Consider the following 14,735-nt stretch of genomic DNA (forward strand, 5'->3'; position numbering starts at 1 on the left):
TATGAGAGGAAAAAACCTTGTCTTGGATTCAAGTACTGGCTGGGAGCAAGCAGTTGTCGTGGCTCTGGCTCCAGCCACCGGGGGCCAGAGCTACTGCTGCAGCCATGGCAGCCCGCCCTGATCCAGAGCTAGGGCTGGAGCTTCTGGCAGTGCTGCTGCCTGGCTAAGGCTGGGCCTGGGGCTGGAGCTGCTGCTGCTGCAGCTGTACAGCCAAGGACAGGGCTGGATCCATCATGTGCTTTGTGCCTTGGGTTGGAGCCAGAGTTGCTGCATAGGGTAAGAGGTAGGGGGTTGCAAGTGATCTATGAGCAAGTGTGGAGGACAAGGGGAGAAGGAGGACTGATTGTAGGGGGACAGGAACTGCAGGGTGCAGGCACCAGGGGGTAGCAGCAGGAGGGACAGGTGGGGGCTTGCTCCCCTGCCATTGCTTTTCCCACTGCAGCAGTGGGAGGGGACCTAATTTAAGATGACCCCCCCATAATTAGGTTTTTATAATTTTCTGGTATACAATTAATTCTTTTGGGGGTCATCTTAAATTTAAAGTTGTCTTGGACTAATATATTTAGGGACATTTTCAGTGTAGATGTGCTCTTAGGGACTAACGACTTCCACAACAAACTGAGGTTCATCATTTGGTAATGACAGAGGAGAAAGTTCTAGGCATATTAGATCACAGAAGGCCTGACTCACTTGTATGATGTGGCTGTGAAAAAGGCAAATGTGATGTTTGATATGACAGGAGAGGTATTTTCAATAGTGATAGAAAAGTATTAATGCAGCTGGACAAGGCCACTGGTAAGATTCAAACTTGAATGGGTGTAGAGAAGGACTGCAAGGTAGCAGCCATATAGAAGAGCTTTGCCTGTTTAGCATAGCAAAAGAGAGGCTCTCTATAAATATATAAGGAGAATAAAGTTGGGGAGGGAGAAAAGCTATTTAAGCTAAAGGATGATGTTGGCACAAGAACATATGAGTGTAAACTGGCCAAGAACATATGAGTGTGAACTGGCCGTGAATGAATTTAAGCTGGAAAGTAGAAGAAGATTTGTAACCATCATAGAAGTTAAGTTCTGAACCAGCCTCTTAATGTGAACTTTGGGGGTAAGAAACTTTTAAATTAAGAAGAGGGATTACATAGCATACGTCTCTGTGAAAGAAGGGGAACTCACTAAATGACCCAGAAGGAATCTTTCCAGTTTTCTATTCCTATTTACATCTTCTGTTCAAGGATCTGATTTCCCCTCAAATTTACAGCATCGCCCAAGCCTCACCCAGATTGCACCTTCAGTTGGGCTGACAGACTTAGTCATGCACTAAATTTTAAGCCAGCAGCCAAGGACCTTAGGGAATCCAAGTTTTATTAGTTATTCTTTTCCATGTCCCATTCACAACCCTGATTAAAGGATCAAGCTATACCATAAGGGTCAGAGGAGATGATGGAGTGAAGCTGAATATTGACATACTGGGAACATTATTGACACGTCTCTCTCCTAACCCATGTTATTTTACATGCATTCAACAGAAGGAATGACCAAAAAAGAATCAAGTTGAACTGTGGTTAAGATCTATCTCTCCATGCAGTTCAGTAGTTTCTTAATTACTGCCTATGTCTCAGGAAGAAAATACTTCATTAGTCTCTGAGGCTCCATTTATTTCAATGTCAGTAGATACTTTGGCACCATCATATGATCAGTGATATTGAAGCTGGCTTGCATACCTGCTGTTGAACACAGCAGGCCTTCATTCATTGCCAGGAAAGGATTGTTGACAGTGCCAAAGTTTGAACTCAGTTTGATAAAAATATTAAGCAAATCTGGGTATACACATACCATTGGGGAAGTTTCTGTTTCATTGTTGACACTAAGATGAACATGAGTTGTCAGTGTGACCAAGTGATCAATAAAGCTAACCACACTTTACCATGTATTAGCAGGTGCATGACAAACAGGTCCAGGGAGGTGACGCTTCTCCTCTATGTGGCATTGGTCAGGCTGCAGTTGGAGTACTGCGTCCAGTTTTGGATGCCACACTTCAAGAGGGATGTGGACATCTCAAGAGGGTTAAGAGGAGGGCCACTCATATGGTTAGGGGCCCGTAGGCAAAGCCCTATGAGAAGAGATCTTCAGCCTCTGCAAGAGAAGACTGAGAGGTGGTCTTGTGGCCACTTACAAATTCATCGGGGGAGGTGGGGGGGCAGCAAGGAATAGGAGATGCTCTGTTTACCAGGGCGCCCCTTGCAGTAACTAGGAACAATGGCCACAAACTGACGGAGGGCAAATTTAGGTTAGACATCACAAAGAACTTCTTTATGGTAAGGGTTGCCAGAATCTGGAACGGGCTTCCAAGGGAGGTGGTGCTCTCTTCTACCTTGGGGGTCTTTAAGAGGAGGCACCTGGATGGGGTCATTTGACCCCAGTGCTCTTTCCTGCCCAGGGCAGGGGGTTGGACTTGATCTGCTAAGGTCCCTTCCGACCCAAACATCTATGAATCTATGAAACTTTGCACCTGTTGTATTATATTGTTTTGGTTTGTTTTTTGGAGCAGAGAAATTGCTTGTTTTCATGAGTCACATTAGGAACTTAATTACTTCTTTGAGTTAGGAAAGGATTAGTTATTAAAATAGAATTGTTATGTTTTGAATTACAGTACCAAATTTTTGTCCATAATAAAGTTGTTGTTGGCAAGCAATGCTATAGAATTAAGACAAAGTGATTATCAAAACACACAATGTGTTTTGTTTTTTTTTTGTAATATTTATTGCCAGTTGCATTATCAGTCAAGTACCAGATTTACTTCGTAGTTTTGATCCTTTCCTCTGAGGAATTCCTCCAGCTGCTGGGTCAGCACTGTTGATCAGACGTAGCTTGTTGCCACTTTTGCTGTGGGGAAAATATTCTTTGCCAGAATATTCCTTGAGCTGTTTTGCTTATCCTACCCATGTAGTATGTGGTTCTAGCATACATTTTCTTTGCAATTTTTCCTTTAACATCTTCTGTGCCATATTTTTGTGAAAACAGTCTTATCCAGTAACTGACAAAGCCTTTCTTGTGAAACTGCTTATTGCTTAAGTTCTAATAATGGGCACATTATAGTAAAATCACAAAATAAAGAGGGTCCTTTTCTCTGTTTGAATTAAAATCTGGAAAAACAAGGTAAAATGCAAAAACTCAACTATGAATGCTTACAGCCAGACAACACCTTCAGCAAAATATTAGCTGATTCTATAGGTTGTTTAATTGCTGTACCTCCAGCTGCTTCCTCCAGATGTCTGATTGTTTATCGTGTCTACTTTAGCATCTTTTAAAAATGCCATATCTCAAGCCATTTTCTTCATTGATTGAATGTAAACATTCATAGAGAGACTTACCCCACTTAATCATATTTTTATATGCTGATTTATCTGTCTTTTTATGGGGGTTATTCATATCATCTTAGTTTTCTTCCATCAGTAAATATTTGTTTCAACCTGTAGCTTTTAACAAGTCATAGTCAAATATGCATAGCATATGCAAAGTTTATAAATGTAGTTTGCTACGTATGCTACCTGCAGTACGTAGAAGAGATTTTATCATTGCAAACAAAGTCTCTGTGGGTGGTGCTTATATGCTTCATCATTTGTTTTCAAGGACTCCAGCTAATTGCTAATTGCTCAAAATATTTGAGCATCTAGTGGCATGCATTCAAGCCAGTGTATTACAAGTCCCTTTTCTTTTAGTGACAGAGCATGTGTTTCTGTTCTCTGCTTCTAATAACTTTGTTTATCTTCCATAGTGTCTTTAACATTTAAACTAAGCCAAAAATAGAAAAATTATTCTATTTCTATAATGAGGGGGAAGTAGGGGGATTTCTGATTTCTTTCATAGACTCAGCGTTGTTAGTTGGCTTAAATCCTGCAGGCAGATGCTGACTGAGGATGCATCTGCACGAGACGCTTTATGGTGGACTTAACTAATTAGCTCCACAGTAAAGTGTTACCATCACGTTGCACACTCCTGTTAGGCCAGAGTAAACTAATTAACTCTGCTGTAGGATAGTCCTTCCCAACACAAGTACTATCCTTCAGCGGAGTTATTTACTCCACCACAACGCACATGTAGACGGTGACTGGAGTTTGCTGGGGCATGAGGGTACTACAGTGTGGGGGCTGCCTGCTGGCTAGCCCTGCACTGTAGAACTCTTCTGCCCCAGCCAGCCCCTCCACTGCACATTGAGCTGTTAATCGCATCATAAGTAGTAAACTGGCCACATGTTAATGCAGGGGTGAGCAATTAATTTGGCTGGAGGGCCACTTAATGAGTTTGGGTGAGCTGTTGGGGGCCACAAGGGTAGACCTGCCCCTTGACAGGTGCCCTGCCCCTGGTCACCATTTTGCCACCAGAAGTCCTGCCCCTAACCCCTGACTATTGCCACCAGAAATCCCTCCACTCACCCTGGAAGTACTCCTTTTGGGAAGGAGGTTGCCAACATGAAACTGGAAAAAAACACCATACCATGTACTAAAAAAAATAAAAATCAAACATCTAGTATAATTTATTTTAATTTAATTTTAAAACATATTTTGTCCTGATTTGTGTGTGTATGCATAGTATATCTAGACATGATTGCCTAATAGCTCGTAATACAGTCTTACTCTTGTATATTGTTAGTGTGTATGTGGGGGTGTAGTGGGTGTGTGTGGGTATGGTGGGGTGTGTGGGAGGGTGTGGGGTTGTGTTTGGAGTTATGGTGGGGGGTAGGAATGTGTGTGGGGACTTTGGGAGGGTATGGGGGTGTGGGTGGTTGGGCCTGAGGGGGTCCTTGGAGTCCCTTGAAACAGCATGTGGTGGGAGCGAGCCGGGACAGGCCCTTCTGGCCCTATAGTGTGCAGCTCCCTGTGCTCCCACAACGCTTCCCCGCTGCAGGTGGTGGCAGCATGCGGGGCCAGCCCCATCCGGCCCCGTAACACACAGCTCCCACCCAGCCCAGTAGTGCTCCCACCCAAATCCCTGGCCACACATGGTGGCAAAGTGCATGGCCAGCCCCACCTGGCTCCAAAACAAGCAGCTGCTGTTCTGCCCGAGTCCCCAGCTGCACAGGGCAGCACTATACAGGGTTAGCCCCATGGACCTCGTAAATGCAGCTCTCCTGCCCAAGTCCTTGGCTGCAGGTGGTAGCAGTGTGTGGGGCCAGCCAGACCCATCCCTATAGCATGCAGCTCCTGTGCTCCTGCAGATGTGGGGCCAGTCCAGCCTGACCCCATAGTGCTGCCTGCACTCCCACTCCCTTTCCTTGAACAAACATCCCTGGCTCTGGCCTGGTGGGGCCCTCACCTCAATTCCCACACTTGCAAGCAGGGAAGGCTGGAAGCCCCAAGAGGGGAATCTGGGGGCCAGGCACGGCTACAGCCACCTGAGCCTTGGTGGGGGTTGTAGACCCGAGGAGGGGGGGCACTGACCCCAGCCCTGAGAAGGGGCACAGTGCATTGGGGGCCAGGCACGGCTACGGCCACCTGAGCCCCAGTTGTGAGGAGGACCAGAGTGGGCACCGGCGAGAAGCCCAGAGGGTGCTTGTGTTAAGTGCCAGGGAGGGCACGCAGGAATAGAAGCCCCAGGGAGGGCACACAGGAATAGAAGCCCCAGAGAGGGGATTTGGGGGCCAGGCATGGCTATGGCCACCTGAGCCCTGTTTGGGAGGCAGGGCCCCAGTGCGGGTGGGATCGTGAGAGTGCCCCGGTGGGGCACGGCCGCAAGAGAGGCCAGAGAGAGCGTCTGCGGGGAATGCGGGCATCGGTGAGAGGAGAGAGACCAGGGAGTGCTTGTGAGAGAGCGCAGGCTAAACAGCCACGAGAGAGGCCAGGGGACCCGCAAGGGTGCGGACAACTAAGACGTGCGCAGAGGACGCCCGTGAGGACACGGGCTATAGCGAGGCAAGCAAGGGGCCGCCATGAGGGCGCGGCAAGGGATTTGTCTAGACAATGGCCGGTACATCTGCGAGGCTTGGGGCATGGTATCAGGAGTGGTAGGAGCCACGCGTGGCCCTTGAGGCTTTAATTCACGGGGTCCGCTAAGACGGGACACAAACTGCGATACATCGGGGTACCGTGTCCAAGGGAGCAAAAGGCAGCCTCCCTTAATACTTTTGTCATCAAAGACGTGGCGGGCGAGAACGAGGGTGCATTTATACCAACTTGGCATGGTAGGGGATGCTAGGAGAGATCATGGCCGCTCCTGGGTCCCCGCCCGTGACAGGCTCTGATGTGCCCCCATGACTGGGAGCAGCAGCTGATCTGTGTTCTCGGCCTCCGGGCTCAGTGGAGACTATGAATCCGGGGATTCTAATAATTTGAGCATAAATTACAAAATAACATACTTTTCCAGGCATTGTGAAACTCCTGGTTGCAGGTAATTTGCTTCTCTATCTTTTTATTAAATCCAGCTTCATGTGGCCCTCATTTTCATGTGTTATTTTTTTGTCTGCTATAAAATGTATTCTGCTGCACTTTGTCCTCCTTAATGTATATATGCTGGGACTTTTTTTTATAATGAGGATATTCAGATTCTCAGCAATGTTTGTCTCTCGGCACCAGGTCCTTTATTACCTCATATAAGGTATCTCATTGCTAACTGACAGCTGGTAATTCTTTTCCTCTATTCATCTCCTCAGAATCCTTCCTTTCTGTCAGTTTTTTTAACTTCTTGCCATTTCTTGTATTCTGGTATACCACTCATCATGAACTAAATGGATTCCCATATCTTTTCTTTTCAGTGATTATTCACAGTATTTCATTTATCACCATATTTAGTTGTTTTGTTCCTGACGGGTTTTTCCCCCCCTCTTTGCTATGCATATTTACTAGACATTTGTAATTTATCTGGGAGCCCTTTTTTATTCCCGTTTGTATTTTAACACGTACATAAGCTTTTCTGCTTATGTGGTTCAGGAGACATGGTCATCTTTTTGTTTTGCTTTGCAATGTAGCTTTTATTTTTTTAGGTGTGGGCTTTTGTGCTGTCTAAATTTTAGATTAGGAAAGGAAAATTTATACACATTCTTGTTTCTCTGGCTAACTGAAATCTTGGTGCTTATGACTTCTTTTCACAATCTCATTCCTGTCTCCTAATGCTGTGCTGCTTTAATAATAGCAAACGTGGAAACATTCCTTTTGAATGTTTGTCCCTTTTGTTTCAAAAATGAGTCTCTTGTCTTTTCCTTTCAATCAGTTTCTAAAATCAGTCTCTTGTTCTACTTCCTGTAGTACTTTTGTTTATAGTAAATTCCATTCTTCATAAAATTACGTAAAGAACTTAATTTGTCTGAGACAGTTTTGACTCTGTTCTGGATCATGCTAGCTTTCTCTATTAGTAAAGTAATGATAACACCATAATTTGCCCATTTTATCTTATTAGGGTAACTTCCATTTTCCGTTCCATTTTTTTTTCACTCATGGAGGTGTAAGACTGTTTTCTGTTTACTGGTTGTCTAATTGAGAAGCACAGTCAAATATTATAGTTCAAATCTGAACTGAGTAGTTGCAAACCAAGCAAGAGTGGATATTAAATAAGATTAACCATCCGTATCAGTGTTGTTCTGTGCCAAAAAGTGCTCCCTCTGGTGCACAGGTACTAGTCAATTTGTTTAATTTTAGCGTGTTTTTATTAACTTTCACATATCCAAGGTAATTGAGTAATTACAATCTGTGCGAAGTTTAGGGGATAAAATTTGGGTATCAAATGGGAATCAAACTTATTCTGAAAAACGATTAAATATTTGCTCTCCAGTTCTCTAAAGTCTTACATTTTATTGATTAACTATTTAAGGAAAAGTTAAATTCTTGGTGTTCTGTAGAGATGAATAAAAGAGCTGTTACCTTTGTCTTCCGGACTGCTTCAGGTAATTTTAGAATACTTTTTGGCAGTGTCTTCAGGGCAGAACCCTAGAACTATTCTAGGTGCAAAGAAACTCAGTGAAAACCTACAGGTTGGGGAACTCCCCTCTTGTCAGCACGGAGGTGGAAAAGGATCTTGGAGTCATCATTGACTCCAAGATGAACATGGGTCGGCAGTGTGGGGAGGCAGTTAGGAAGGCCAACCGTACCTTGTCATGCATCCACAGATGCATTTCAAGCAGGTCAAAAGAGGTGATCCTCCCCCTCTATGCGGCACTGGTCAGGCCGCAGTTGGAGTACTGCGTCCAGTTCTGGGCGCCGCACTTCAAGAGGGATGCGGACAGCATCGAGAGGGTCCAGAGGAGGGCCACTCGCATGATCAGGGGACAGCAGGGCAGGTCCTATGAGGAGAGGCTACGGGACCTGAACCTGTTCAGCCTCCAAAAGAGAAGGCTGAGGGGGGATCTTGTGGCCTGTTACAAACTAGTCAGGGGGGATCAGCAGGCATTGGGGGAGTCATTGTTCTCCCGAACACCGCCAGGAGTGACCAGGAATAACGGTCACAAGCTGGCAGAGGGTAGGTTTAGGTTAGACATCAGGAGGCGCTACTTCACGGTCAGGGTGGCTAGGGTCTGGAACCAACTTCCAAGAGAGGTGGTGCAGGCTCCTACCCTGGGGGTTTTTAAGAAGAGGTTAGATGAACACCTTGCTGGGTCGTTTGACCCCAGTACTCTTTCCTACCATGGCAGGGGATCGGACTAGATGATCTGCTAAGGTCGCTTCCGACCCTAGAAACTATGAAACTATGAAAAATAACTGCTGTACCTTTCAGGAGTAAACTCTTTTCACCTGAAAAATAATTTTCAGTATCTAGAAAATGATTTGCTTTGTTCTTGCTTTATAATTTGCTTTATGTTCTGGTAATCTTTTACTTAATATCTTTTATTTGAATTATGTTGTTGTTAAGACACGAGTAAAGGATAAGTAGAATCTCTGTAAATACTGTAGCAATTTGAGAATGGATCTTTTTGTAAATCAGAATGTTGTCAGCCTTGGTGATGTTAATGGTGGTAATTATGCATTTTTTTCACAGCAGATTGTTGGCTGCAACTTGCACATTTTTCAAGTACCGCAGGTACATTAAGAGCATGCAGTTTGACAAATTACTATTTTAAAACCATATTTTATATCTACATGTTGATAATTCTTCCTCCAGTCTTGCAACTTCAGCTTGAATTGTAATATCAAGCTATGCAAGTTCCTTCTTGTACATCATCACTAATAATAAATTTGGAATCTTAGTTTAGCCTGGAGTACGGTAGTTGATGTGAAAGAGAACTCAATCCAGTTTGCTCTCCCATAGTATCATCCTGGGGAAAAGGAATAAAACTGGGTCATTGTGTCCTTTTTCGAAACAGATACAAAGGAAACATCTGTTGAGCAAATTGGCATTTTATATGTAGTCTCATTTCTGCAGCGTACCTCATTTTAAAGAAATCATAAAGGTTTCGTCTATGAGAAGATCTTGTTTTCATAGTTGTCCCCTAAGTGCTATTGCAATTTATGCTTAAGAACATACTGAGTATTACTTTTTTATGTAAGACTGAAAGTGTATTAACTATAAATTATGCCAGTATGACTATTCTGAATACTGATACAAAAAAGTTAGAAACTTTTATAATATAATTATTGATTTAAGTTCAGTTGTTTCCAAGTATTTTGAAACCTTGTTTTTTTCCCTGAATTCAGTGATATTGTTAACAAAATAAATAGAAGGGTTTTAAATTGTCAGTCATTTGATTCAGAACTAATGCATAACTCTGAAAAGCTGCATCTTTATTGATTGGACCACAAAAATAATTCTCAGTTGTTATCCGTTATGGTTAGACTCCATTTTGGTTATCCTGTAGACTTTCTAAATTTACTTTCCAAATGTGGATGGACTCTTTGGGTAGGGAGGGGCTGGGAGGGGAGGAGAGGGTCATAATTTCCGATTTATCAGATATAATTCAGTCAAATGTAGGGAGCTTTCTTCCTCTTTGCCTGGGCAATGCTTCATTAGTTTCTCTAAGATACTTTTTAAAAGGAATTATAATGAACTATTTTCAAAACTATGTAGCCTTTGCTTAAGAGTTAGAGAATTTTAGGACAGGGCTATTAGGGAATTTAATTAACAAATTGTGTCCTATTTTACCATACAGTTATTGTGTATGTGCCCACAACATACTTAACACATTAATACTAGTTATTTGCCATTACCTGAGTTTTTATTAAATTTTGTGTTTTACTGTTATGAGAAGCTACTTAAATATTGCTTTAAAAAAAAAGAACCCCCCCGTTTTGTATTTAAGTTACTTTTTTATTGGTGTTCAATATTTTGCTAAAGCATTTTTGAAGGTATTCATTCTGAAAAATTTATTTACGTATTCACTACAGTCACTTCCATTTCCATTTAATGAATTTTTTTTATTTTAGTTCTGCCCAACCTTTGGAACATTGAAGGTGAATTTACCATTCCTGAGCAAAAGCAAGTGGAAAACAATGAAGAACTAGCTAGTTCTTATGAAAGAAAATTGATTGAGGTAAGAATGGTACAGTTTAGATTGTGTTAATAGCAAAAGCTCTTTGGGCTGAAAGACCATTTCCTCCTAAATTACATAATAAATATCAGGCATTTTTTTATGTTTTGAATTATTTATTTCAGAACTATGACACTGATTGAACAAGTTATTTTTTAGTCATGGGCATTTATGAAATATATCTTTTCCTTTTAGAGAAAGCATATGCCTATACTTTGATATCAGAATTGACATACTTTACTAGCTTCAGAATTGCTATGCCATTGTTCATAGATTAAAAAGTGCACACATTGCTATTCTTAATAAATTGTGCTTTCCTGAGTAATAAGATACCTAACAACATTATTCATTTTGGACCAGTTTGTTGTCCTCAGTATTTGTTAAGACACCATGTACTTTAGTCACCGTTCCATCCCCCCTCTCTCTGAATTGTATAGTTAATACATAACATTACCTGGTATGCTTGTAAGCACAGTAAATATTACAGACCGTATGTTAAGATACTTTCCATTTCAAACCTTCACAAAATTATAACCATCATTAGCTCCCCCTTGTGAGGCTGTAATTTCCTTCGGGCCCCTTAAACTTACAAGTACAAGTGGCATATCAGATGATACTTGTAATTTCCTTGTAACACTATCTGATTGCTGTGCCAGAACAAAGCTCAATTCAGTTAGTACTGCGGTGAGGCTTGTTGCTTAGTTCAAAGGATAAGATGTAAACCAAAAATGGCTGATGGAACTTAACAAGGTCTTTTAATGTCCCCTTGTTTACCTCACTATACCCGTCTAAGGACTATTTCATAATAAAATAGGTATAATTTCTTTATAATCATTAAAAATCTCACTCACTAGCTTTATTTCCCCACGCTTCAGGATTTTCAGATAGCCCTCCCCAGTTTTTATGCAAGATAGTACTACTAATAACGGTCTGATTTTTTGGACCTGTAGAAGTGGAGATGTCCTTACTTTATCCATTGTAAAGCCTAAAAACCTTCTTCTTCTCAGCACAGCATATGTAGCGTTCATAGATTTCATGTGGCTATAAGGATGCAGTTCCTTTAATGATCCGGATTACATTACCAACACTGCTTTCATTTTTCTTTAGTATGTGGAGGATACCAATGTGACTTAATGGTAGTTAACAAGCGAAAGGGTAGGGAAAGAGGACACCTCAAATGTTACTGTAACAGTATTATAGAGCTAGATCTGGAGTAGGGATGGGCCTCATGTTATGACCAGATTAAAGCCAATCTAATGCTGTCGACATATCAAATTACAGGACCACGTGGTTAGTAGAGTTTTCCAGCAAAAAACCAGAGATACCCTCTCCTTGCCCCCCACAAGTTTATCACCAGTGAATAAGGATGTTATGGTTTTTACAGAAATATGAGATAAATCTTGGCTGGCTGGCTGGCTGTATGTAACTTATTGTCCAAAGTTGCTTTTTTATCATTTACAATTAGGAAGGAAAGTTTTGTTATTAATTTATGCATATTACCATTTAAATACATTAAAATGTATAAAGAATACAACTTTGCTATAAAGTTTTATTCAGTCACTACTTTATTTATTCACTATGAATATATTGATTTAACAAATGATATATATAAACTATGGAGAGATTACAGCAAATTAGAAGAAAATTGATTTAATGAACTTTGTTTAGTGATTTGAACATTATGAATATTCCTAAGTAAATACTTTTGCATAAAATCTACATAAACAGTCCAAATTTATGAAACTCCCGAGAAAAAGAAATAGAACATCATTAGTAATCATGATTTCTTCTGCTGCAAAGTCTGATACCACTCCCAGTGCACCCATTGTTTTGAGTTGTTAGCAAGGTGTGTGGATAACATTAAGCAATACATATAGCTCTGTTAGCCATCCCTGTGTAATATGGACTAGACTCATTATGTTGTATAGAGTAGACTCCAGAGATTTTTATAATGCAAGCCACATGAACAATGAAAACAAATTAATCTCACTGTAAAGCATGTTTTTCTTTATTATTAATATCATTTTGTTGTGCCTAGAAAATAAATGTGTCTTTTGATTTGTGGTTGTTTTGGAGGGTTTGTCTTAATAACATTACCTGCTTCAGAAGTTTTCCAGTCACAGGCACACTGGGAAATACAAAGTCCTTAGCGCCTGCATTACATTTATTCTGAAAACAAACAATCACTAAATGTTACCAAGGATTAGTTAACACAACAAAAACCAGCTGTGATTTTTGTCTGCACATCCTGGACAAGATCTATGGTTGGGTTGATGTGCATAAGGGACTCTATTGTTTACAGTGTTTTTCTTTTATTTTTCTGTACACTAGTAACGAACATTTCCTGAAATGAAGAGATGAGCACTCATAATGCAAAACTGGAAAAAAAATATCTGACACACTAATTTTTGGGTGACTTTTCTTAAGTACATCTAATTATGGAGAACAGAATTCAGCTTTCCTTGCAGTTTCAGGCTTGTCCAATTTAGGGCCCTATTCATGATTGATTTTATTCATGGATTTAAACTTGCATTTCATCACATTTAAATTATAAGTTATGCAGAAAAAAATGCTCAAGATGCCCCTAATGCGTATTATGAAAAGACTACTAGAGACTCGATAATTAAAGTTGGGTCTTCTGTTTCCTGGTGCAGATTATTCCTGCCAAGAAATGGGGAATAAAAGTGACAGAGGGATGGATCTGCTGATGGGACAAAGGCTTTATATACTGAAACTATGACTACAGTCCAAACCTCTACTTCCCACCATGAATAGTTCTGCATTACAATAGTCACAGAAAGTCTGAGGAATAGCATCCTTAACAAGGGGAGCCAGAATGGATAGAAAATATTTGTCCAGCTCTCCAGAGTTTTTCTTGAAAGCTTAAAAACATGCCTTAAATATGTTTGTTGAGCTTTGCTTAATATTCAGAACACAAGTTTTCCAATAACTGTCAGTTCCTGTTTTGATTACTTTAAAATAGTCTTTCCCGCAAACCTGTGAAGATATTTTTTAAAATGTTAGTTTCATTGGATGTATTTTTTATTCCTTAAAAAACTGTTCTCTAGCCATTTTCTAGCCCAGTGGTCTCTACCTTTTTTGGGTAGGAGATCACTTTCTGAATTAAAAAACAACCCAAGATCTACCCTGTGCTGCTGCCACCGTCAGCGTGTGGGGAGGGAAGTGGGGGGCAAATTGAGGCAGAGGGAGAAAAAATTATTTGGGGGTGCGACCCCCCCCAGGAGGTCAGTCTGTGGGGGAAAAGGGTGGGGGAAGGGGAAAGGGCCATGGGGGAGCTGGGCAGATTGAGGCCCCAGCGGTGAGGGAGAGAGCGGGGCACAGACAGGAGCAGGGACTGGGGAGAGTGAGTCAGGCCGGGTGGTGGGACAAGCGGAGGCCCGGGGGCGTGTGCCCCTCAGGCCTCTGCTTGTCCCTCACTCTCCCCAGCCCCTGCTCCTGCCTGTGCCCCTCTCTCTCCCTCACTGCTGGGGCCTTGACCTGCCCTCTTCCCCTCCATGGTGTTGCAGGAGTGGAGCAGGGGCAGGCCCTGCCCAGCCAGGCAGGCGCAGGATGAAGTCATGAGTGGCTCATCTGGAGGGTGTGTGTGAGGGGGCACACAGCCTGGGAGGGCATGGGGAACATGTGTCCCCGGATCTGCATGCAGGGTGGCTCATCCAGGGCTGCGGGGGGGCTCCTGCACTGCATGCACGCCAGCAGAGGCCCAGGGGCCACGTGTCCCCCCCCCCCCAAATCTGTGCACAGGGCTTTGGGGACAAAGCCCAGTGTGCATTGGCAGCCACCTCTGCCCCACGCACTTATCAGGAAGGCACATGGCCCCCGGGCCTCCGCCAGGGTGTGTACAGTATGGGATTCCCTCCACACCCCTGGATGAGCTGCCCAGGCTGTGACCCTCCCCTGGCCTGGCTAGGGCCCCACTCGCCCCTGCCCCTTCCCCATTCCCTCCTTCACCGCAGGGTGGGAGGGCATGGAGGGGGATCATCCCACTCATCCAGCCTGGCCCTGGTGGCAGGGGGCACGGCTCAGCCCAGCTACGTATGTCCCCCCACTCCCGGACTGCATTCTGGCCGCTCCTCATGTGCTTCCTGCTGCTCCTGATTGTGGAGCCTCTGACCGTTAATCTCAGTCTGGCGGGGCTGAGTCCACGTGTACTCAACCCCTCCAGACTAAGATCGACTGTCAGAGGCTCCCTGATATACTAGCCGATTGGGATCCACCGGATGGTGACCACTGCTCTAGCCATTGAGAATGCAAGACTGAATGACTTTCTTCCA

At 42.9% G+C, this 14,735-nt stretch overlaps 1 protein-coding gene across 1 annotated transcript in view; it reads left to right on the forward strand.

Annotated features, from left to right (window-relative positions):
• LOC109290674 (sorting nexin-29-like) overlaps nucleotides 1-14,735 on the forward strand; it is a 438,962-nt gene that overhangs the window by 70,705 nt on the left and 353,522 nt on the right. Inside the window, exon 3 of the mRNA XM_019507381.1 lies at nucleotides 10,340-10,446. Within this exon, the coding sequence (XP_019362926.1) occupies nucleotides 10,340-10,446 (107 nt within the window). The remainder of the gene's footprint in view (nucleotides 1-10,339; nucleotides 10,447-14,735) is intronic.

The sequence above is a fragment of the Gavialis gangeticus genome, unplaced genomic scaffold, assembly GCF_001723915.1.
Source record: "Gavialis gangeticus isolate Ggan-Ray unplaced genomic scaffold, GavGan_comp1, whole genome shotgun sequence".
NCBI classification, from domain to species: domain Eukaryota; kingdom Metazoa; phylum Chordata; order Crocodylia; family Gavialidae; genus Gavialis; species Gavialis gangeticus.